General features: G+C 39.0%; 1 protein-coding gene across 1 annotated transcript; it reads right to left on the bottom strand.

Annotated features, from left to right (window-relative positions):
- Window positions 1-23,231: 23,231 nt before the first annotated feature.
- On the bottom strand, window positions 23,232-25,535 carry LOC122028660 (transcription factor bHLH30-like). The gene is made up of 2 exons (XM_042587505.1): window positions 24,611-25,535; window positions 23,232-23,920 (listed from the first exon to the last, which is right to left on the bottom strand). The coding sequence occupies exons 1-2, from the start codon at window positions 25,193-25,195 to the stop codon at window positions 23,438-23,440; spliced, it is 1,068 nt and encodes a 355-aa protein (XP_042443439.1). The 5' UTR covers window positions 25,196-25,535; the 3' UTR covers window positions 23,232-23,437.
- Between the last annotated feature and the right edge of the window lie 786 nt (window positions 25,536-26,321).

The following is a 26,321-nucleotide window of genomic DNA, read 5'->3' as shown; positions in this document are numbered from 1 at the left end:
CAATGGTTTGTTACTTTCCATCTTAGTCGTGAGCAACTGTTTATAATTTATAAAGAACTAATAACATGATCTTCTGTGTGTGACACCATACACCATGTTATCTACAATATAAATTAATTGAATAACTACACTTAACAAATAAATGTAGACATTTGACCAATGTGATTCTTTTATTTCAAAAAATAAATATTTACAAAAGCTAGGCTTTTAGTATACACTCTAACAATCTCCCACTTATACTAAAAGACTAAGCTCCCATATCTACTGCCATACATTTGATTCCCATCCCCTCCACATGCCGATCAAAAGCTTTCGCCGGAAGGGCCTTAGTGAAAGGATCTGCCAGGTTATCTGCTGATGCAATCTTGGCGATGACAACTTCGCCTCATTTGACGATGTCTCATATCAGGTGGTACTTGCACTCTATATGTTTACTTACCTTATGGGCTCATGGTTCCTTTGAGTTTGCAACTGCCCGCTATTATCACAATAAATTGTGATGATTTTGGGCAAACCAGGAATCACATCTAAGTCCATTAGAAAGTTCCTGAGCCATACAACTTATTTGGCTGCCTCAGAGGCTGCCACATACTCAGCTTCCATGGTTGAGTCTGAAATGCATTTCTACTTAACACTCCTCCATGCAATGGCTCCACATCCTAAAGTAAACACATAGCCTGACGTAGACTTACTATTGTCCCTATGTGATTGGAAGTCTGAATCCGTGTAACCCACAGGGAGTAAATCGTCTGCTCGGTAAACTAGCATATAATCTCTAGTCCTTCTCAGGTACTTCAATATATGCTTTATAGTAGTCCAATATCCTTGTCCAGGGTTACTTTGATATCTGCTAACCATGCCCACGACAAAGTAGATATCCGGTCTCGTACACAACATTGCATACATTAGGCTTCCCACAGGCGAAGCATAAGGAACTGCCTTCATGTCCTCTATTTCCTTTGATGTCTTCGGAGACTTCTCTTTAGATAAAGCTACTCCATGCCTAAAAGGTAAGAAACCTTTCTTAGAGTTTTACATGCTAAAACGAGCAACGATTGTATCTATGTATGAAGCTTGAGATAAGCACAACATTCTTTTCTTGCGATCCCTTATGACTTTGATCCAAGAATGTGTGCACATTCTCCTAAGTCCTTCATATCGAATTGTTTGGACAATCATACCCTTACGTCTGATAACACTTTGACATTGTTGCCAATTAACAAAATATCATCTATGTATAGTACAAGAAATACCACCACGTTTCTGTTACACTTCTTGTATACACAAGACTCATCCGGACACTGAATAAATCTATATGACTGGATCACTTCGTTAAAACGGATGTTCCAAGATCTTGAAGCTTGTTTCAGTCCATAAATGGACTGATTCAGCTTGCACACTAGATGCTCTTTGTCTTTTTCAATGAATCCCTCTGGTTGCTTCATATGGATGTTTTCTTCAAGACTTCCGTTAAGGAAAACTATCTTGACATCCATTTTCCAAATCTCATAATCCATATGAGCGACAATGGATAAGAGTATCCAGATAGACTTAAGCATAGCTACCGATGAAAAGGTCTCCTCATAATCGATTCCCTCTTTCTGAGTATACCCTTTCGCAACAAGTCTTGCTTTGAAGGTTTCTACCTTCCCATCTGCCCCTCTTTTTCATTTTGTAGATCCACTTGCATCCAATGACTTTTACACCATCTGGTGGTTCTACAAGCTCCCAGACCTTATTAGAATACATAAACTCTATTTCAGAATTCATTGCCTTTTGCCAAGATACTGCATTTATATCTTGGAGTGCTTCGTCATATGTCCGAGGATCAGGTTCATGTTTACCTGGAATCAAATCTGAAGACTCTCCCAAAAATATGAATCTCTCTGGTTGCCTCACAACCCTCCCACTATGACGAGGCACTGTCTGCGGTTGTGTATCATGTGTGACACGTGTTGCAGTCTCTTATGGTACTTCATCTTGTACTGTTGGTACTGAAGTAGACGTGCCCTCTCTTATTTCTTCTAGAATAATTTTACTTTTGGGCTTGTGGTCCATTATATAGTCTTCTTCTAAAAACTGGGCATTGGTGCTAACAATGACCTTCTGGTCTTTGGGACTATAAAATAAACCACCTTTCGTTCCTCTAGGATAACCCACAAGCACGCGAACTTTTGTACGAGATTCTAACTTATCAGTATCTGCTTTCAGCATATGTGCTGGACTACCCCAAATCCGAATATGTCTTAGACTAGGCTTTCGCCCATTCCATAATTCTGTGGGAGTAGAGGGTACTGATTTAGAAGGTACTAAGTTCAGAATGTGTGCTACTGTTTCCAGAGCGTATCCCCAAAACGAATTTGGTAATTCTGAATAACTCATCATCGATCTAACCATCTCCATAAGAGTCATATTCCTTCGTTCTGCCACACCATTCTGTTGGGGTGTACCAGGTGCGGACAACTGGGATTGAATCCCGGCCTCTGATAAGTAATTCCTAAACTCTCCTAAGAGTTATTCGCCACCACGATCAGATCGTAGTGTTTTGATACTTTTACCAAGATGTTTCTCCACATCAGCCTTGTACTTTTTGAACTTATCAAAGCACTCAGACTTACGACGCATCAAGTAAATGTATCCGTATCTCGAATAATCATCTATGAAAGAGACAAAGTATTTGAAACCACCTCTTTCCTGGATAGACATAGGACCACACAAATCAGAATGAACCAGTTCTAACACATCTTTGGCTCTATATGATGGATCAAAAGCGCTAGAGGGGGGGTGAATAGCGCTCGTGGCTATTTCGTTTTTCGAAATCGTAAAAGCTTGTTCAGAAATAACGCAGCGGAAAAGTAAATAAAGTAGACACGAAGGATTTACTTCGTTCGGAGCCTGTGACGACTCCTACTCGAAGGCCCGCGATCCTTGATCGCTTCCGGTGGGCAACAACTATAATTCGTAAAATCTATTACACGCTAAGTACAATTCAAGCAGAAAAGAATATTGTACCGACAATAAAAAGAATAAAGCTGAAGCTCCGAATTGTCGTTGCAGCACTTCTGAGTCGAGACGTTAGCAGCTTGTCGCACGGAGAATGCTTAGAAGATGGTTATTGTTGAAGCTGCACCTCAACCCTCTTTTTATATGAGGTTCCGGGCGCCTGGGACCTTTCCGGGCGCCTGGAGTGTGACGTGGCCAGCCAACCAGGTTACTCCATGTCGCGAAGTCGCGCAGGGGATAAGAGTTGGTCCCGGGCGCCCGGACCTCCTTTTTCCAGGAGCCGCTTCTCCTGCAAAACAAGGTTAGTCCGAGCAATTGCATACCCTGCAAGACAATGTTAGAATCTGATAATTCATAAGTGAAAAAGAGCTGACAGTCTTCGGACTGTCCGAGTCTGACTTCGGATTTCCAACCGGAAACCCTAGGTCGACCCGACGCCTACTGTTCCCTCTACGGGGAACGCGTCCTCACCTACTCCCCTCAGGAGAGATTACCTGATGCCAGTCCGGTCCTCCAGACCGACTGGACTTTCCGCCTAGGGTTACCACCCCCTAGGACCTAGGGTTACCGCCCCCTAGGGTTTTTCTCCACCTAGGGTTACCACCCCCTAGGACCTAAGGTTGTCGCCCCTTAGGGTTTTCCTTCACCTAGGGTTACCGCCCCCTAGGACCTAAGGTTGCCGCCCCTTATGGTTTTCCCTCACCTAGGGTTACCACCCCCTAGGACCTAAGGTTACCACCCCTTAGGGTTTTCCCTCACCTAGGGTTACCGCCCCCTAGGACCTAAGGTTACCACCCCTTAGGATTTTTCCTTTGCCTAACCACAGCTAGGACTTTCCTTAAACACTCATTCAAACATGTTAGATCACACACTAACTTAACTTTGAATCCTTTTCCATTATCAAAACTAAGGTTCGATCGTCGGATGCTTCCCGTACCAACAATCTCCCCCTTTTTGATAATGGCAACCGAAATTCAATGTTAAGTAAAAATATGCAGTTATGTATAAGCACAAGAAACAAGATAAGCGTGATAGCAACATAAGCATAAACATAGCTCCCCCTTAATATAAGTTATTCTCTTTGAATTTTTTACTAATAGCCATAGCTCCCCCTTAATACAAGCTTCCTTTAAAATATTTTCTTTGAATTTCTCTACTCTCCCCCTTTGCCATATATCAAAAATGAGCTAGTTTTGAAAAACTTAACTTTTCAAGACAGAATTTCCAACTTCAAAAATTTTCAAACAAAATTTTCAACTTCAGAAATTTTCTAACAAAATTTTCAACTTTAGAAATTTTCAAACAAGATTTTCAACTTTAGAAATTTTCTTGAAAAAAATATTCAGGTTTTTTAAAGAAAATTTCCAAGGAAAAATTTTTTAACTTAAAAAAATTTCAAAGTTTTAAATAATTTTCTAAAAAACTTTTTTTTTAACTTAACGAATTTTCGAAAAAGTTTCAGCTTAAATACCTTTCTAACAAGAACAAAAATTTTCAAAGTAGAGGACACTTGAAAGTTTTAAATTTGGAGAAAGTTTTTGAGAAAGCTGCTTAAGGCATGTTTTTGAAATGAATTTCAAGAATACTTAAGGCAAAGGAGAAGCGATAACCTTATTTTTTTTTAATAGCTTGCCATTTGTTTTAGTAAGGTATCAGAGCCCTAAAGTCCAAGCATGAGTCAAGATTTGTTTTGATCAAGTATCAGATCCCTTAAGTACAGACATGCTTAAACTTATTATTTCCTTCAACAACTGTCTAACCGTTTAGTTACTTGTTGATTGCCTAGAGGGCAACAGTGTTTACTTGGTTAGTCAAGTCAAGTCAATTGATCCAGTTAGATTTGACTAAGGCTGGAAGACTTGATTTGATTACTTTTAATCACGTATTTAACGTCCAGACTCATATTGATGCACAGAAATAAGCATTCTCGAGTCCAGGCTGTACCCTATGCATCTCACACCGTTCTATGTTTTACAAACACAATCAAGGTAAACCTAGGTGTTTGTGAGATGCTCTGGCCGAGTCCTGGGGGAACATGATTTCTAGGGGAAATCCTAGGCTAAATCCAACTTTTGAAAGTCTAGTAAAGTAGGGATTTTGAAAAATCAGTTTTGCCTAGAAGTTATAAAAAATCTATTCTACCCAGCACATTCCTATTTGTCTTCTAAGTGTACTGAACTCAAGTTCAGGTAAGGGTTTTGTAAAGATGTCAGCTAAGTTTGATTTTGACTCAACATAGCTGAGTACAATGTCGCCCTTAGCTACATGATCCTTTACAAAGTGGTGTTTTACTTCTATATGTTTAGTTCTTGAGTGATGAATTGGGTTTTTTGTTAGATTTATTGTACTTATGTTATCGATTGAGATTTTTGTTTTTTGATATTCAAGTTGATAGTCTTTAAGGGTATGCATCATCCATAGTAATTGAGATGTGCATTCACCTAGTGCTATATATTCAGCTTCAGTGGTAGATAAGGCAACACAGTGTTGCTTTCTACTTGACCAACTTACTAGGCATTGCCCTAAAAATTGACAACTGCCACTTGTGCTTTTTCTATCTAGCTTGCACCCGGCATAGTCAGAGTCAGAGTAGCCAGTTAGATCAAGGGTGCAAGATCTAGGGTACCAAAGTCCTACGTTTAGGGTTCCCTTAACATACCAAAGGATTCTTTTTACTAGGGTTAAGTGAGACTCTTTTGCACAAGATTGGTATCTTGCGCACATACCTACTGCAAAGATGATGTCTGATCGACTTGCAGTTAGGTACAGTAGACTTCCTATCGCACTTCGATAATATTTCAAGTCTACTGTTTTACCTTCCAAGTCTGAGTCAATTTTAACATTAGTAGCCATTGGTGTATTAATGATTTTTGAGTTTTCCATTCCAAATTTACTAATTAATTCCTTAGCATATTTGGTTTGATAAATATAAATTCCATCTTTGGTTTGCTTAATTTGTAACCCTAAAAAGAAATTAAGTTCACCCACTAGACTTATTTCAAATTCATTTTCCATTAGTTTGGTAAATTCTTTTAGAAATTTTGAGTTGGTTGATCCAAAAATAATATCGTCAACGTAAATTTGGGCTATAAAGATGTCGTTTTCAAAGGTTTTTACAAAAAGGGTTGGGTCTATTTGACCTTGGTTGAACCCTTTTGATATTAGATAGTTGGACAGTCGTTCATACCAAGCCCTAGGTGCTTGTTTTAGTCCGTACAGGGCCTTTTTTAATTTGAAGACATAATTTGGACGTTCTATGTCCTCAAATCCTGGGGGTTGACCTACGTATACTTCTTCTTTAATAAATCCGTTTAAGAATGCGGATTTTACATCCATTTGAAATAGCTTGAATCCTTTGTGTGCTGCATAGGCCAACAACATCCTAATGGATTCAAGTCTTGCTACCGGAGCATAGGTCTCATCATAGTCTAGTCCTTCTATTTGATTGAACCCTTTGGCTACTAACCTGACTTTATTTCTTACTATTTCACCTTGATCATTTAATTTGTTTCTAAAAACCCATTTAGTGTCAATTATGGTTTTGTTAATGGGTTTAGGCACTAATTCCCATACCTGATTTCTTTCAAATTGGGCCAATTCTTCTTGCATTGTTATAGTCCAATCTGGGTCTGGTAGGGCTTCTTCTATGGTTTTGGGTTCAATTTTTGAAATTAAGGCTATTTGACTCTGGTTTCTATAGGATGACCTAGTTCTTACTCCTACAGTTGGATCACCCAAGATTTGGTCAGATGGATGATTTGTGCTTATTCTGGTTGGTCGTATGTCATTTGAATTAGTGATTTGTTCTTCAGATTCAATAGGTTCAGGTTGAGTTTCGTCATCTTCTCTGTTTATTGGATTAGCATTTTCTGTATCCTCAGTTTCATCTATAGTGTCTTCATCAAATTTTATATTTGTTGTTTCTTCTACTTTTAGGGTATTCTTGTTATATACTCTATATGCTCTACTAGTGGTTGAGTACCCTAAAAATATTCCTGGGGTTGTTTTTGATGTAAATTTTCCTAAGTAATCTTTAGTGTTTAAAATAAAGACTTTACACCCAAATACTTTTAAATAGTTTAAGTTAGGAATTTTATTATAATAAATTTCATAGGGGGTTTTATTTTGAAATTTATTAATTAAGATCCTATTTTGAATGTAGCATGTTGTACTAACTGCTTCAGCCCAGAATTGATTAGATAGATTATATTCGTTTAACATGGTTCTAGCAGCTTCTTGTAAGGTTCTGTTTTTACGTTCTACTAAACCATTTTGTTGGGGGGTTCTAGGGCAGGAGTATTCATGTTTGTACCCATTTATCTCACAAAATTCAGTGAAGTTGTGATTCTCAAATTCTCCTCCATGATCACTCCTTATCCTTTTAATTTTAGTATCTTTTTCATTTTCTGTTAATTTGCAAAAATTACTAAATATTTCAAAGGTTTCATCTTTTGTTTTTAGAAATTTTACCCAGGTGAACCTGGAGTAGTCATCAATTATAACTAAGCAATATTGGTTCTTGCTTAGTGACTTGGCTCCATGTGAATCAAATAGATCTAGGTGAAGGAGCTTAAGTAGATGGGTAGTTCTAACCGTATTGGTTGACTTGTGGGTGGACTTGGTTTGTTTTCCTTGTTGACATGCATTACAGATTGAGTTTTCAATAACTTTTAATTTGGGCAATCCTCTAACTAGTCCATTTTGACTCATTTTTGAAATGAGTCTTGTGTGCGTGTGACCGAGTCTTCTGTGCCATAACTCAGTTTCCTCTTGTTGTGTTAGAAAACACTTTATTGAGGATGATGGTAGATTGACGGTGTAGACATTATCTTTTCTAGTGCCCTTAAGTATGATTTTTGGATTATCGACATGTTTGACTATACATTCAGACTTGGTAAAATTGACTGAATAACCAGTATCGTATAGTACTTAATAAATTGAAATTAAAAATTTCAACTAACAGTACTTTTTGAATAATAAAATCAGAATTAAGTTTTATTACCTTTTCCGATTACTTTCAGTTTTCCATCGTTGCCGAATGCAACTGATCCTAGGTTCTTTAGTTTTAACTTAGTGAACTTCAACCGATTTCCAGTCATATGTCTGGAACATCCACTGTCCAACATCCATTGATCCAATTCCTACATATAAAGTAGTTGATGGATCAAAAGACAGTTTGATTGAAGTAAGTTCCTAATCTTACCTAATCTTTGTTAATTTTATTTGAAGATGTTTTAGTTAAGTAATTTGGAGGAATATTTAAATTTTAATTTACTTAGTCATCTCACCCGATGAATATTTTCAATCAGGGGATCCTATTATTTTATGAGATGAATTAGTTCAATTTATAGGGTTTTGTTTAACTTTATGTTAGATTCGGGTTTAGCTTTGGGTTCAACAAGTAAGCGTTCTTTGGATAAATTTCTGAGCTATGGTGAGTCACAAGGAGCTCATTAAAGTAAACATGCCTTCGAGGTTTCCCAAATAGTCCTACCCATTAAGCTTAATACTAAATCTTGGTCTAACTAGTTAGGATCCATTTAAGGGTAGCTTCGGTTAGTTACACTTGGCCAAATGCACCAGGTCGAAGTCATATCTTCCTAGACATGCGATGCCCAAGTTTTCCCAACGTACTATCATCCAAAAACTTCACCAGTACTGTGCTTCAAGTTAAAATTTAACCCTTTTTGATCTATCCTTATTTACCCATCCGGGTAATCTACTCTTGTTTACCCATTTCGGGTAGATTAAGTTCGGTTACCCTGTCGGGTAAATAGGTTTCGGAGTTGCCAGCTATTCTGGACCCTCCTTCTATTTGATTTTTGAATTTTAAATTTTAATTCCGAATTTTTAAATTTGAGTTTTAGATTAATTTCATATTTTTTAAATTTGAGTTTTAGATTAATTTCAATTTTTTTTAATTTGAGTTTTAGATTAAGTTTGAATTTTTAAATTTGAGTTTTAGATTAATTTCGAATTTTTTAAATTTGAGTTTTAGATTAATTTCGAATTTTTATTGTTTTGGCTCCCCCTGGATCATAGCCTCGATAAGATTTATTGAGGTAATGTATTTGATCCTTAGGAACCCAATAATGTCCAAGTCCAACTTGATTGATCAGGTTGGACTTGGCAACCCATGCTTGGACCATTTTTCTATTTGGTTTGTTTATTAAGGATAGGTAAGATTTATATTTCTTTTTATATCCTAGTCCAGTTCGATTGTAGATTGCCCTTTGTGTTCCAAGAATCAAGTCAAGATTCTTGGATCCCAAGGAGAATCGTTCTAGGGTAGTTTTCAAATCCTTTACCTGACTTTTCAGATTGGAATTCTCTTCCTCAAGTTTTTGAACTTGAGTTGAGGTTCCAGTCTGAACTTGATCAGTTAAGGATTCGTTGTTTGGCGTTTCTTTAAGGAGTGTTACCTCCTTTAGAAGCGTTTTGATTCGAATCTTGGACTTAGCTACTTTATGCATTAAATAATTAATTAAGCTATATAAACGATTTTTACTTACAGAGAGGTTCGGTCCTTCGGAAACGGATGCGGATCCGTGGCTTCTCTCGGACTCAGTTTCCGATTCGTCCTCACTTCCGGATCCGTTGGTGTAGTCCCGGGCTGTCAAGGCGAGAAAGTTCGTCTGTTCTAGTTCTTCGTCGTCGGATTCCTCGAAAGAACTCGTCCCATGTTGCCTTCAATGCTTTCTTTCTTTTGGGTTTCTTTGGATCCTTCTGGTTCGGGCAATTTGCCTTGATGTGACCCTTTTGATTGCATCCGTAGCAGGTCACTTCGAATTTAACCTTTGAGCTTGGTTGGGCTTCTTTAGACTGAATGACCTTTCTGAGATCCTTTTTGTTGAAGCCCTTCTTTTTTCAGAGCTTCTTTACTAAGTTGACTATTTCGGTTGTAAGTTCATCGTCATCTTCTGAATCTGATTCTTCTTCTGACTCAGGTTCGGTTCTCCGCTTGTTTTTTGACTCACGCGATCTCCCTGTTCCTGCAACCAAAGCCAACCCTTTCTCGGTCGGGCGTGCATTAGTCTGTTCATGAAGTTCGAGTTCTGCAAAATGTTCATTTAATTTAATGGTAGATAAGTCCTTGGAGACCTTGTAGGCATCTACCATGGATGCCCACAAGGTGTTCCTTGGAAATGCGTTTAGAGAATACCTTATGATGTCCCGGTTGTCTACCTTCTGTCCAATTGCATGAAGCCCATTGAGCAGGTCTTGAATCCGGGCATGGAGTTGGGCAGCTGTTTCACCTTCCTGCAATTTGATGTTAAATAATTTATTAAAAATTAGGTCTCTTTACTTACTTTGGTGTCGGATGTCCCTTCCTGAAGTTCAATTAGTTTCTCCCACAACTCTTTGGCACTGTTGAAGGGGCCGACGCGGTTGAGTTCTTCTTTTGATAGGCCACACTGGAGGGTGCAGGTTGCCTTGGCATTAGCTTCCACTTTCTTGATCAAAGATGCATCCCAGTCCTCGTACGGTAGTGGTTTGCCGGCGTTGTCAGATGGTCGTTCGAATCCAGTTTTGACAATCATCCAGACTTCAAAGTGAGTCTGGAGATATGCCTCCATCCGACCTTTCCAGTACCCGAAGTCGTCTCCGGTGAATAGCGGAGGGCGGGCAGTACTGTAGCCTTCTTGAAGGGCCATTTCAGTTTTACCTAAAGCGAAAAACAACCAAAAAAAAATGTCCCGGGACTTGGTCCTGGCTTAGTAGTGCGGTAGGGAAAAAGAATGGATCACGAACTCGGGTGGTGTTACACCAATTCCGAGAAAAACTGATTCGAGGGAAAAAGAAGTAGAATATAGCTATGAGGCTAAATTCTAATCGACTCCGAAAAAAAAATAACACGAAAAAAATATTTTGAATGGTGGTTGCACCGATTCAAAATGACCCCGCTCTGATACCAATTGATGGATCGAAAGCGCTAGAGGGGGGGTGAATAGCGCTCGTGGCTATTTCGTTTTTCAAAATCGTAAAAGCTTGTTCAGAAATAACGCAGTGGAAAAGTAAATAAAGTAGACACGAAGGATTTACTTCGTTCGGAGCCTGTGATGACTCCTACTCGAAGGCCCGCGATCCTTGATCGCTTCCGGTGGGCAACAACTATAATTCATAAAATCTATTACACGCTAAGTACAATTCAAGCAGAAAAGAATATTGTACCGACAATAAAAAGAATAAAGCTGAAGCTCCGAATTGTCGTTGCAGCACTTCTGAGTCGAGATGTTAGCAGCTTGTCGCATGGAGAATGCTTAGAAGATGGTTATTGTTGAAGCTGCACCTCAACCCTCTTTTTATATGAGGTTCCGGGCGCCTGGGACCTTTTCGGGCGCCTGGGTGTGACATGGCCAGCCAACCAGGTTACTCCACGTCGCGAAGTCGCGCAGGGGATAAGAGTTGGTCCCGGGCGCCCGGACCTGTTCCGAGCGCCCGGATCCATCCTGGGCGCCCGGACCTCCTTTTTCCAGGAGCCGCTTCTCCTGCAAAACAAGGTTAGTCCGAGCAATTGTATACCCTGCAAGACAATGTTAGAATCTGATAATTCATATGTGAAAAAGAGCTGACAATCTTCGGACTGTCCGAGTCTGACTTCGAATTTCCAACCGGAAACCCTAGGTCGACCCGACGCCTACTGTTCCCTCTACGGGGAACGCGTCCTCACCTACTCCCCTCAGGAGAGATTACCTGATGCCAGTCCGGTCCTCCAGATTGACTGGACTTTTCGCCTAGGGTTACCACCCCCTAGGACCTAGGGTTACCGCCCCCTAGGATTTTTCTCCACCTAGGGTTACCACCCCCTAGGACCTAAGGTTGCCGCCCCTTAGGGTTTTCCTTCACCTAGGGTTACCGCCCCCTAGGACCTAAGGTTGCCGCCCCTTAGGGTTTTCCTTCACTTAGGGTTACCGCCCCCTAGGACCTAAGGTTACCACCCCTTAGGGTTTTCCCTCACCTAGGGTTACCGCCCCCTAGGACCTAAGGTTACCACCCCTTAGGATTTTCCCTTTGCCTAACCGCAGCTAGGACTTTCCTGAAACACTCATTCAAATATGTTAGATCACACACTAACTTAACTTTGAATCCTTTGCCATTATCAAAACTAAGGTTCGATCGTCGGATGCTTCCCGCACCAACACTATACTCCTTGGCCTTAAAAGGTCTCTTGGTCATTTTACCTTCCAAGCAAGATTCACAGGTTGGAAAATTTTCCAACTCTAATGAACCCAAGTGTCCATCGGCTATAAGCCTTTGAATCATACTTAAGTTAATATGACCAAGCCTTAGATGCCAAAGATATGTTTGGTTCATTTCCGAAGGCTCTTTTCTCTTATTAGAGTTAGAAGATGTGTTATTAATTTTCATTTGTTGCCTTGAGAGAGAAATTGGATATAAAGTATTTAAATTACCAACCAATGCACCAGAACATATAATAACCCTATTTCTCTTTATAATCACATTGTTATTGAAAGAAACAGAATATCCATCCAAATACAGTTTATAAACTGAAATTAAATTCTTTCTAAAACTGGGTACATAAAGATAATTTCTTAAAATCAAACTTCTATTCCTATCAAAAGATAAGTAGACGTCTCCCACTGCAACAGCCACCACCTTAGTAGCATTGCCCATATAGACGATTATCTCTCCTTCAAATAGTCGTCGGGTTTCCTGGAACCCCTGCAAAGAGTTGCAGACATGATCAGTGGCTCCCGTATCTACACACCAGGTGCTGGTAGATAACACCGCTAAACATGTTTCAACTACTAGAGTATGAGATATACCTTTATTGTTCTCTTTCCTACGAGGACAGTCTGCCTTCCAATGTCCAGCCTGCTTGCAGATGAAGCACTTGTCTTTCGGCTTCTTCATTCCAGCTTTTGGTCATGTTCCTAGAGGTTTATTCACCTTCTTTGCTGAAACAACCTTTTTCTTCTTCTTCTTGCCTTTCAACTTAGAAGTAGAACCATTTCCAGCATAGAGAATCTGAGAGCTATGATGAAATATACCTTCTGCTGCCTATAGTCCTGTCAGAAGCTTCGCCAACGTATACTCCCTTTTGTTCATGTTATAGTTTAGGCGGAACTGCTCAAAACTTCTGGGTAGCGTTTGGAGAATAATATCGACTTGGGTTTCCCCATCGATTTCACCTCCAAAGACTTGTATTTCATTCAGATAAGCCATCATCTTGAGGATATGGTCCTTTACGGGTGTCCCCTCTGACATGGTGGTTGTCATTAACTTTCTCATTGCCTCTTGCCTAGCAGTCCGACTCTGGTGTCCAAAGAGTTCTTTGAGATTGTTCATTATATTATAAGTAGTTGGTAAATCTTGATGCTGATGTTGCAATACATTTGACATTGAAGCTAAAATATAACACCGCGTCATCTCATCTGCTTTTATCCATTTCTTATGATACTCAATCTCCTCTGGGGTAGAATCACTGTTAGGTGTATCTAGGCATACATCTGATAGTACAAACTTATAGCTTTCAGCAGTTAAGACAATATCCAGATTTCTTTTCTAATCTATATAATTTGGACCAGTAAGTCTGTTCTCTTTCAGAATAATGGCCAGTGGGTTGAAAGTCATCCTAAGAATCACAAAATAGACTTTGGTCAATACTCTAAATTTAGAATGATACTGATTCCTCAAACAATACTATTTAAATTAACCAACACCTCAAATCACCGTGAATTTTGTATGCCACGATAGTGTAGACGTATACAAAATCAAACATTTGTAAGAGGAGGTTTTACCCATTAATTTTATTCTTGTCAACCTAACTTTTGACAAATAAAATTAATAGTTGGTTTTCCTTCGGTCACACAAATAATAGCAGTGACTCCGATGGGGAGGATACTATTAGACGTGCCTAAGTGTTTATCATTACTTGACACTTAGTCCATTAATAAGAGTGTGCTCTTTCTGTTGGGGAAGATCACACGCTCTTGATTAATTTCCTAAAGTCATCCAAAATGGAAGTTTGATCTAGTGATCCGCAAACAAACTCATCCGATATGGAGGAAGGCACTCAGAGTCAACGCGCAAGTTTATTTGCATCACTTACAAACCAATAATGGAGACCGTGGAATTTATTTAAAAATCCTTCTCCCACTTAATTATTTAAGGTGAGGAATTTTAACCTATGCAAGCATACATCACATGCACACACACACATCACAGTAAATAAAAGCAATAAATTTGAAAATTAATTTTCCAACTATTATGACCTTTTCCATTACTATCCTCCGTGTGCTCCAACCCTACCTGCTGCCATCTTTAGCCACCGCCATCGGGTCCAGTCATCGTATCTATCTTGCTAGTTAATCCGCTACACCTCTGGTCCACCAATAGCACCATGCCTCGCAAGGATACGATCCGCGATAAAAATAGAATTTTACATATATCGATCCTATATTCCACGAAGGAATGTACATGTAATCTAGATCGAAAATAAAATTCTAAAAACCTAGGGCTAATACAGCTCCTGCTGTATTAGTCACATACAATCATGCACACACAAAAATAATGCCCTTGACATGTCCAAGGGTCCAATCACACACAACATCTATAAGCCATAATAGTTGGAGTCTGCAACCAAAGAGTTAGCATATCCTACTATTATCCTACCTAAATTATGTATGACATGTACATAATTAAATTGAAAACCAAACACACAACGGCAAATCCTAGATCTGATACCAATTGTTGGTTGGTCCTAGGAAGATCATACCGGTTTCTCTGTACAAAAATTTTGTAGAAGTGTCGAACCTTTCCTAAACAACCTATTGTGTTCTTTAGAAATTAAATTAGGAATCGCAAATGGAACTTAACATTATTGATTCCAAATTTAACTTATCTGTTCTCGATGGTTTAGATTTGGATCGCAAGCGGAACTTAACATTATTGATCCAAATCCACCTATGTTATAAAGTTGATTAAATATTTATTTCTAAAATCGGCTCCTAGGTCAAACATGGCGAGGCATTAGATCTTCTTGGGTATGAGATCATCCACCACTGCCTCGACAAAGCCTTAATAGAAATTCAATATTTAATTTCCTAAAATAACATTAGGTTTAACCGAAAAGAAGAAAAACAAAAAAAAACACAACTTCGAAACAAATCCGAAATTCTATAATCATATGCCTCTTGTGTTTGGAATTCTAACAAAGAAGAACTAGTATGATACAGAAAATAATTACTAGTTATACCTCTTCTTTGTATGCTAATAACCTTGAGATCTTCTGCCGTATTCCTTGCCTCCTCTTGGACGTCGTGTGGGCGACGATCCTCCAAGATGAACACCACCCAAAGCTCCTCCTCCTTCTCTAGTATTCGGCAACACCACCAAGGAACAAAAGAGAGCAAGGGGAAAAAAAAGAAGAGAGGGGCCGACCACAATGAAGAGCTCCAATAAGAGAATAAGAATTGATGTATCATGAGGCCTCCCCTCCTCTTCTTTTATATTACTTGCCCAAGACAAATAAGGAAAAGATTTTTATAAAAATTAAAATATTCCTTTTGTTTTTCCTTTTCCCCTTTTATTTTTCCTTTTCCTTCCTCTTGATTGATTCAATCATTGATTGGATCAATCATTGATTGGCTGGCCCCTTGCTTGGGCACCAAGCAAGGGTGGCCGGCCCCTTAAAAGAGGAAAAAAAAAACTTTGTAAAAATTTTATAAGCAAAGAAGGAAAAACTCTTATAAAATTTTACAACCTCTCTTTTAATTCCCTAAAGTGGATGTTAAAAAAGGAAAGTTTTAAAAATTAAAACCAAGTTTTAAAATTTAAAACTTCTCTTCTAAAATTTCCTTTTTCAACATGGGTACAAAAATAGAAAGTTTCAAATTTAAAACTCCCTTCCTTTTTTCTAAAACCATGAGGATGGTTAAAAAAGGAAAGTTTTAAAATTTTTAAACTTTCTTTTAAACCATGTGGCCTAATTCAAATAAGTACAGTTTTATATTTTAAAATCTCTCTTTTAAAACTTGTAGATATCTACAAAAAGAAGATTTTAAAAATTCAAAACACCCCTCCTAGTTTGAATTTTGTGGCCGACCCCCTTTACAAAACTTGTGGCCGACCCTTTAGAGAAGATAGTGGCCGACCCCTTGGCTTGGTCACCAAGTCTTGGGTTGGCCCCCCTCTTGGAAACCAAGATGGGCTTTATATGAGTGAATTTAAGGCTTCATTGAGGCTACGACAGGGACCTAGAGGAGAAATTGATTTTGGCCTTCCGACGAGCTTGAGTATCCCGTGTTCGCTCCGAACACACAACTCAAGTTCATCAATAATAACTCATTCCACTAGAGAGTTATTATTGCACTACCGCACCAATCTCAAATTACATTATGGGCTCCTTCTTATCATGAGTGTGTTAGTCTCCCTGTGTTTAAGATATCGAATGTCTACTAATTAATTGAGTTACTAACAACTCATTTTAATTAATGTCTTAATCCAAGAGTAGTACCACTCAATCTCATTATCATGTCGGACTAAGTCCACCTGTAGAGTTTAACATGACAATCCTTATAAGCTCCTCTTGGGACATTCTCAACCTAGATTACTAGGCCACAGTTTCCTTCTATAATCAACAACACACACTATAAGTAATATCATTTACCAACTTATCAGACCTATTAATTTATTAGGATAAATCTCACCCTTTGATAAGTTAAAGAAATAAATACTAAATATATATGCTTGTTATTATATTAGGATTAAGAGTACACACTTCCATAATAACTAAGATCTAGTTCTTTTATTAAGTCAGTATAAAAAGAACTTACCTAAAATGGTCCTACTCAATACACTTAGAGTGTACTTGTGTAATTTATTAGTCAAGATAAACTAATGCCTAATTACACTACGACTATTCCAATAATTTGTTCCTTTCCATCTTAGTCGTGAGCAACTGTTTATAATTTATAAAGAACTAAAAACATGATCTTTTGTGTGTGACACCACCCACCATATTATCTACAATATAAATTAATTGAACAACTACACTTAACAAATAAATGTAAACATTTGACCAAAGAGATTCTTTTATTTCAAAAAATAAATGTTTACAAAAGTTAGGCTTTTAGTATACACTTTAACAGGATTAACAACCTCCCCGGTTGTAACCAAGTAAATTCTGGAGCATCTTTCTTTTTAGTTCATTATTTGTTCTATATTTATTCAAGTGTTTAATTAAGTTATAAGTTCGAGAAGGGTTCATTTATTTTAATTTTGTGCGGGACTATTCAACCTTCCTTCTAACCGGCCAACGGTCCTAACAATGTCATCTCATGTTTCCCCACAATTAGACCACCTTAGCACCTCTTCTTCTAATGATGCTACTTGAAGGATTGACACTCATACATATTTTGGTATTTAGCTCCCCGATGATCCCTCTGCTCTTACTGCTTCCCGTGATGTTCTTGTGATAGCGGATCCTCTTTCTCGTTACCCTCAACGATATAAAAGTCTACTCAATTACCTGATTTTGTGTATTCTATTTATTCTGGTTCTTTTTATTTATTTTTGGCTTCTATTCACCAATTGTTTGAGCCCTCCTCTTATAGAGAGGCTATTCTTGATCCTCTTTGGCAATAGGTTATGGCGGAAGAACTTTCTGCTTTGTATCAAATAGGTACTTGGGATCTTGTTCCTCTTCCTTTGGGAAAGCATGCGATTGGTTCTCGATAGGTGTATAAGATCAAAACTAAATTTGATGGGTCAATTGAGTGGTATAAATCTCGTTTGGTTGCTAAAGGATTTTCCGAACAGTATGGTATGGATTATAAGGAAACCTTTACTCTAGTTTCTAAGCTTGTTACTATCCGTACTCTCATTGCAGTTGCATCAGTTCGTTAGTGGTCTATTTTTAAGATGGATATTAAAAATACTATTTTAAATGAAAATCTTCAAGAAGAAGTCTACATGGTGCCTCTACCAGGTGTCACTCACAACTCTGGCGAAGTTTGCAGACTAAAGAAGGCTTTTTATAGCCTTAAACAAGCTCCTCAAGCTTGGTTTGACAAGTTCTCCATTGTGATTGGATCTTTTGGCTTTCTTCTTAGCCAGCATGACTCTGCTCTTTTTGTTCGTTGTACTTCGTCACGTCGCACATTAATCTCTCTTTATGTTGATGATATGATTATTACAGAGGATGATTTAAGTGGAATAGAAGAGTTGAAATTGCATTTGGCTCGTGAGTTTAATATGAAAGATTTGGATCCTCTGTATTATTTTTTGGGACTTGAAGTAGCTTATTCTCCTTGTGGCTATCTTCTCTCACAATCCAAACATATTGGTGACATTCTAGAGCAAGCTCATCTGTCCAACACTCGTACTATTGATACTCCAATTGAGGTTAATGCTTGGTACTCTTCTACTGATGGTGTTCCCTTGCTAGATCCATCTTTATATCGCACTCTAGTTGATAGTCTAGTATATCTCACTATTACTAGACTTAATATTGCTTATGTTGTACATATTGTTAGCAGTTTGTTGCTTCTCCCATTTCAGTACATTGGGGAGTTGTGCTTTGCATCCTTTGATATCTTCGAGGTAGCCAGTTTCATAGTCTTTTTTATCCTTCTACTTCTACCTTAGAGTTGCGGGCCTATTCAGATGCAGATTGGGCATAAGTCTACCATAGGATATTATGTTTTCTTGGGAGATTCTCTTATCTCTTGGAAGAGTACAAAATAAGATGTTATCTTTCGTTCTTTTACCGAAGCAGAATATCATGTTATAGCCTCTACTACTGCTGAAATTGTTTAGTTACATTGACTACTTACTGATATGAGTGTATTTCTCTTGAACCCTACCCCTATACATTGTGATAACTCCAATGTCATTCAAATTACTCATAATTTTATCTTTCATGAGTGCTCCGAGCATATCGAGATTGATTGTCATTTCACTCACCATCACTATTAGAATGACACTATCACTTTATCATTTGTCTCATCTTCCATGTAAATTACATAGTTGCTCACCAAGACATATTCCACTACATAGTTTCAATTACTGGTTAACAAACTCTCAATATTTTCTGTTGGTGCATCGTGAGTTCGAGGAGAGATGTTAGTATATGATAAATTATTATTATAAAAAGATAAATTAGTTTTATTGTCTAATTATATTTCTTTTTTTCTTTGTAAATCTAAGTTTTTACCATACAATTTGTTAATCTACGGCTACCTCTTTCTCTGTTTTGTTTGGTTACCTTTTATATTTTATTTATATTCTTTACTTTGTATTTCTTAATTTATTTTGATAACTAATAAAAAAAAATTATTGGACTAAATTCATCATCTCAGAATTAGTTAACGATGAAATGAAGGAGATAAATCAAGCTTTGACAACAGCATGGAGTTACATAGTCTTCCTCACATTTCTTTCGCCATAAGTGGAGCATGCGAAAATTGTCACGGCACGCTTTGATTAATCACTCTGTTAATTTAATTTATTTCTCCGAAGGTCAAATCGAACTAGATATGCTCGATTCGATAGGACTGATTTACTAACAAATCACAGAGAATGGAGGACGAAGGTTGCGAGACCTTTTCCTTCAAACTAACGCATTGGTCCGGAACCGAACCGGTGCATGGTTCATCAAGTTACTGGACTGGACATGGCTGGGCTTTAGGCCCGTTTAAGATCTCTTTTGGGCTATTCTTGCTTGGTAATGACCGATGATTTATGATCCCATGTACTGTTGTGGCGGTCCAATTTCATAAACTAAACTAATTTATCTCATTTTTCGTACATGAAGGTTTAGTCCAGAGAAACATATATCATTAGCATAAATCTACGAGGACCGTAACAATTTTCCTCTCCAGTTTTTTCTCAAGGAACTCCTATAACTTTTGCAAGTTAATATTTCGATCTTCTTCCCGTTCAAAAATTGCTTTGTATTTGTTTAGTAAACTTAATTTTAACCTCTAGGAATTTTGCGCATCGCCTGCTTTGGTGAACGGGGTGGGAAAAGTCAGGGAATAATGTCATCAATCGTAGTTGGGATTTGAACTTTCGATGCTTAGGAAACCACTTGAACATACAATTTGCCATCGCACCATGGCTCGGGTTTTTTTTTGTTTTTTTTGGATTGATGCAATGAGGCATTGATAAGATATATTCTGGTACCTAATTGCTTGAAGCATTGACAAGTTTATGATTGCCTTTTGGATGCTATTGCTTAAAGCCCCAACCGTCCAAGGCCGTCTTTTGGATGCTATTGCACGCATGGTAGTGCTGAAGTATGTAAGAAGTGGGATATATCATATCTGATGCCCCTCACCCATCGAACGTCAATAAGTGTCTTTGACTTAGCCAACCGACAGCCATGTCGGTCCAACCGAGCCTTTGGGATCATGTAAAGATCGCTAATGTGTCAAAAAGATTTACAAGTTATCCGCTGATAAAAGTTCTTGGTTACACGTTCTCAATCAAATATCAACGATCTTAATTAGTCATCAATGGTTTGAACTGTTGTAATACTTCGATCTGAAGTTATACAAACCATCACTTGTTATATTCAAGTCATATATATAAACCCCAATTAGGGATAACGATTGATGACACTAATTAACCATTATATCTTTCCATCATCAATGCTCTAGGAAGTATACTTCATAACTAATGGGTTAAAATTTTCTAACAGGATTTTAAAATGACGTGTGTTTTCGATCCATGGATGGTGAATCACGTAGGAGGAAGATGGTTGATACAGCATATTGGGAGTGGTCCCAAGGATAATATGGGGTCAAGATAATGTGGCGGCCAAAGTTAATATGAGATGATAGTCAAAGTCCGGGTGTACATATTCGAACAAACCACCTCTTAGAAGTAGGACTTCCAGTATAAATCTGGGTTGGCACAGAGCTACTCTAACCTACAGGGTTCAGTTTCTCACTCTTCATGAGTAGGATTTCAAGCATAAACCTAGTCGAACACAGAGTCTACTAGATCTACAGGGTTTAGCTTCATAATCCTCATGAGCAGGGCTTCCAACATAAACTTGGGTGGACACAAAGTCAACCGGATCTATAGGGCTCAGCTCTTCACTCCTTATGAACAGGGTTTGCAACATAATCCTGGGCGGATACAGAGCCGATCGGACTTATGGGACTTAGTTCTCCACTCTGCACACGAGCATGACTCTCAGCTTAAATCTGATTGGCTCCAGGCCGATCAAACTCCCTCTAGGAGACATGATTGTCAGATAATCATAACAATCCGTCATTTAATAGCAACTATTTACTAGAGAATATACTATTACTGACATATACACACAATGAAACCTTCCTCTATCTAGAAGATAACTGTCGTACATTCTCCATCACCTGACATATTCTGACTCCAGACATTCTTTACCTTCTCATTATTGCGAAAGTTATAAGAAGTGGTATAAAAAAGGGTTCTCTTCGTTGGCTAAGTAGGCATACACACATACATACATCCATACTATTATTCTACTATTCATATTTTTCTCCATTTTCATCTGGCTAATATTTTGACTTGAGTGTTGAGTGCTTGTGCCAGGGACTTCTCCCTAGTTCTCGCTCTAACGTTTCCATTGGCTTTGTCTATAGGTCCGCAACTTCTAGTTTAAGATTCGCAGGTCCCAGTTCAAAATCTTTCCTCCACCAATACTCCTGCCATGTCATCGACCGTTCATCTACTCGGTTTTAGGATGGGATCAATGGTGTTGGCTTCAGTGGTATAACACAGTACTGAATCCAATTCATTCAATCAACTAATCTCATTCAATGTCAAATTACACCGGAAATCATTTCTACCCTTACTTTGACCAAATTTCCATGGTTTATATAAACTTTGAATCAAGAATTAAATCTTACACTTATAGTTTAATCTTATTTAACACTAAGGTGTAATACACATGCACACGATAACAGATGTAGAATGTAGCTATCCTAGCAACACAAAGTTTCTACTTTAATTCAAATTAATAGATCATGTGAGCTTAAAATTCTTACGTGCAAAAGTAAACCAATGAGACGAAATTGAGATACATCACTATGACGAGAGATTAGAGTGCAATTAATTAATGCCTAAGAATTCTGCTATTGCTACACATGATCCCTTTTATCATGTAACCTCTTCATATTGGTGTAATTTTTTTTTCACATTTTGTATGGCATTTTTTTCTGTCTGTTTTTGATCTTTGCCATTATGTACGCTGGAGGTTGATCGAACTGCGGACCTGGCTAGGTTCTATGACAAAATAGTAGCAAAGGGAGTCCATATAGTTTAATTTGTCCATGATCACTCAAATCTTATCTATCCCTTCTCGATAAGAATTCATATATAATTTTTGATAGTTCTTGTGCAGTTTGATTTACAAGGATGTTGTTAAAGAGATGAAGAAGATGTTGAGCCATATATCGTTAGTTTTTACTAACTAGAGAATTGACAAAAGCCTAATTAGCAATAAATCCAATTGCACCTACAAACCGTGGGAAATGATATTGTTTTGTGGGATTATGGCTAAAATTGGAGTCCTTCATAGATTGACTAAACATATATAAGCATATATAGTGCAAAAAAATTCTGCAGGTGAAGTATGCTGATCAGGGCATATATATAAGTACTTTCATGAGATACTCATTGTGCATTTTTGTAAAAGAGAAAACAGAAGCATAAGCAAATTGGCTAAGTGATCGATGGTCCTGTTAGTGCATGCATATATTCCCTATTACCAGAAGGCCTTCTCTTGGCTTTTATATTGTTGTCACTGAACTAACCCATGAAGCATCCTGTGGACCTACACACTAGTTTCTAAACTATAGTTTCACTAGCTATAGGTCTTCTAGAATTTGAGCCTTCCTCTATATTCCAAAAAATAATAGGAGCTCCAGTAGCTTGTACTTTCCAACATCCCTTCAGCTTCTGTGTTTGTCTTTCTCTAGCTCCACTTCCACTCTGTCACTTTCTCTCCCCCGGTCTCCTCCCTAAATTTGATATAATAATAATATGTATAATTGCTGTTCATTTTAATTTATATGACAATCCATGATGAGAAAATTAAAAGAAAACAAAGAGAAGAACTGAAGACACACGTAGAATTAATTAATTACCGTTTGCATGAAATTTCATGGGTTTGTTTTCTTCATTACAGGCACAAGATATATTCAAAGTCGAACAAAAAGCAAAGGAAAAAAAATCAACTAAGTATATATATGAAAACATATGATAACCATTATTCCTTAGTTTATGACTACACAATATCAAAATCAAGGACCTTAATTGCAATTCATGAGATTAATAATTGTCCAGTCTGCTCGTTGTGGAAATTAAACTGCATATGTAATGATCTGTGTCTGATTTGATTGATATTATATAACTAGCAGACACGTTGCTGTGCATACAATTTCATGTTATTTAATTTATAATAGTCTCAACCGAGTTAAATCGACCTGTGTTCGAGTATGGTGGACATGTTGGTAGGCGCCGTCCGCTGCCGTTTGGTCCCGCCCGCAGCCGCCGACGGGGGCTCGTCGACCTGCGTACGCTCCATGACAGCTTTCAATGCTTCTTGAATCGCCTCTACGGAGTAATGCGGCGGCTGGCCGGCCTCGTCGTCGCTGTCCTCGCCGGTGACGACGAGAACGTGCTTGATGCGGCCGCCGAGGGTGGTGATCTCGGCCTTGAGCGGCCGCAGTCGCAGCGCCTTGAGCGCCTTGATGAGGTCAGGGAGGAGGTCGGAGCGGTCGTCGCAGCACAAGGACGCCCGCACCACGAACCGCCCCTCCGCGTCGTCGGCCGCGTCCACCGTCAACTCATCTGTCTCCGTCGGGAGCGGGCTTGTCTCCTCGGCGATTTCCGAAGTCTGCCGCTTCAGTTCTTTGACGTGTTGTACTACCTCCGCCAGCAACGACGCTTTATCGGTCTGCGCCACAGCTCATGAGTAATTAAAATCTTCTTAATGTGTCTTGAAATACATTAAAATCGGATAATACATTAAAAAAAAAAAATTGGTGAACTGGGGAATGGTGAGTGCTTGAATGCACGCTTCCTCAAGTGAGAATTGAATTAGGGTTGGTGATGGTGGGGAGAATTAATTATATATTTAATAATATGTTCTTTTATCTGACATGAGTGCGCATGTTTGTCTCCTCTAGGCTTCGCCGTTCTCCGGCAGTAGCAACATCCATGGAAGCTTTTTGCTACTCTGAACACACTGCCGGTTCCTCTTTATCATGCCAATCGCTCCTCTCTCCCACAGTCCTTGTCTTCTTTGATCGAGTACGATTACTAGGTTTCCCCAAGCACAAAAATGATCCCAATTTTTTTTCATTGTATCAGAATCCGAGGAAAAATCTTTAATTAATTAAGAACCTGAATTATTTAATTCATATAATGATAGGAAAATGCTGTGAGGATATATAGAATCAATAGGAAAAACTTCAATATATAAGAAGCAGAATTGAATTATATATTAATTAGTACCATTAGCGTCGACGACGTTGTAGCTAGGAAGAAGATGAGCCATGGCGAGTTTTCATTGACATGTATCGGTGGTCTCTAATTAATTGTTTTTGTTAATGGCGTATATTATATACTAGGATTGGATCCTTACTTTTGTGGTGCTGGGGAGCAAGCTGCGCAGGCGCGCGAGATGGGCGTTGATGCGCTCGCGGCGGCGGCGCTCGGCCTCGCTGTGGCTTTTGGAGGCGGCCAGCGCCTTGGCGTCCATGATTTCTTGGTGCGTCATCCTCGCGCCGGCTGCGGCCAGCTCGGCGTGGAGGCCGCTGCCGAAGGGGAACGTCGACGAAGAAGGCGAGCACGCGGCCAACATCATCCCGCGCCCGCGAACCAACGCATCGGCGTAATTGATTCCCGCCCCCGCGGTCATGAACCCCACTAGCGGGTCCGGCTGCTCCGGCTGTCCCATGTACAGGTCGTGGTAGAACGCCGGCGGCGGAGGGAGCGGCGGAAGCGAATTGGGGAACAAGAAGCTGCGTTCTTGGACGTGATCGCGAATCAGGAAGGGCGGCTCCGGGGCGTTTAGAAGCGGTGGCCATGGGAGATTAGCGGTGGAAGGAGAAGCAACAGAGGAATCTGCTGCGCAAGCATCAGTAGCCATGGTCATGACCGCTCCGATTTGGTCTTCCGGTGGATAGATTGGTAGATCATGGGCGTGATGGAGGCCGGTGTTGTCCATTTGTTGGAATGATATAGATTCCCCTGATGGGCCGGCGACCTGCTCTATATATAATTAGCTCTTGTGGCATGCTACAATGATGGATTCGGAAGGGATGATGAGCTTTTTGTCTTCCGGGCTTTTGGTCCTTGAGAAAGCATGGATTTTTACTTTGCTCTTACGCGATTGTTGCCATGTTCTAAGCGGCTCCGCCCCCTGCGCGACGTATCATTGCGCTGCCATCACGAGAGAGAGAGAGAGATAAGGGAAAGCTGGAGCAGAAAGAGGAAGGAGATGGAAAAAGAGAGCGGAGAGAGAGGAGAAGAAAAGGTGAGAGAAAGCAACAAGTAAAGAACGGGGAAGGGCCCACATCGGTCAAGGCCCACGTTCTGCTCCTTTGCTTTCTTATTTCCACGCCTGAGCTTGCTGCCTCCTCGAAACGATGTAATCATTGTGTCTTGGAATGCATTCCATCTCCGTGTTTATGATACCAACAGTTTTCGAGAGGATTCTGTAAAGCTCCTAATCTTTTAATTAGATCAATATTAACGATTAAACATAAAGGCCTTTTCTTGTTATCTCTTTTACATGAGGAGAGGGAATTGTCTTCCATCAATATTCAGTACTTGAAGCCTTTTGTTAATATTTTGTGGTAGTACGTTAGGCATGCATTTACTTTTCATGTTGATCGACTTGTGTTTCTATGACGTTACACCCTGCTCGAGGCCAATCTGCACAACAATATATGTATATATCACTCAGCATGCATAATTCTATCAACCACCGCGTAATGATCCTACTAGTGTCGAAGTAAACATGTACTAAAATAAAACATAAATCAATACTTCACCTGCAATCACCATGATCATTCAAGACACAATGCAATGAGACGTTTTCATTTGGTATTTTAGTGTTTTGTGTCTCTTTTGAGTTGGTGCGATCACCAAGGTCGTTCAAGACACGATGCATTATGAGACGTTTCCATTAGGTATTTTAGTGTTTTGTGTCGCTTTAAGTTGTATTATGTTAGCTCTTTTGTTGTTTGATTTATTTATATTACACCCCACTTTTTTATTTTTTTTATCATGCTGCAATATTCATTGATATTTAGCACAACAGATCGTAGCACTGAATAATTCATACTTTT

This window comes from Zingiber officinale, chromosome 10B (assembly GCF_018446385.1).
Source record: "Zingiber officinale cultivar Zhangliang chromosome 10B, Zo_v1.1, whole genome shotgun sequence".
NCBI lineage: Eukaryota > Viridiplantae > Streptophyta > Magnoliopsida > Zingiberales > Zingiberaceae > Zingiber > Zingiber officinale.
The sequence above is the reverse complement of the archived record's forward strand: the minus strand, read 5'-3'. Positions and strand labels throughout refer to the sequence as shown.

Coding starts and splice junctions, on each gene's coding strand:
- LOC122028660 (XM_042587505.1), bottom strand. CDS start 25,195: ATGGACAACACCGGCCTCCATCACGCCCATGATCTACCAATCTATCCA. Junction 23,921..24,610: donor TGCTCCCCAGCACCACAAAA/GTAAGGATCCAA, acceptor GCTGTGGCGCAG/ACCGATAAAGCGTCGTTGCT.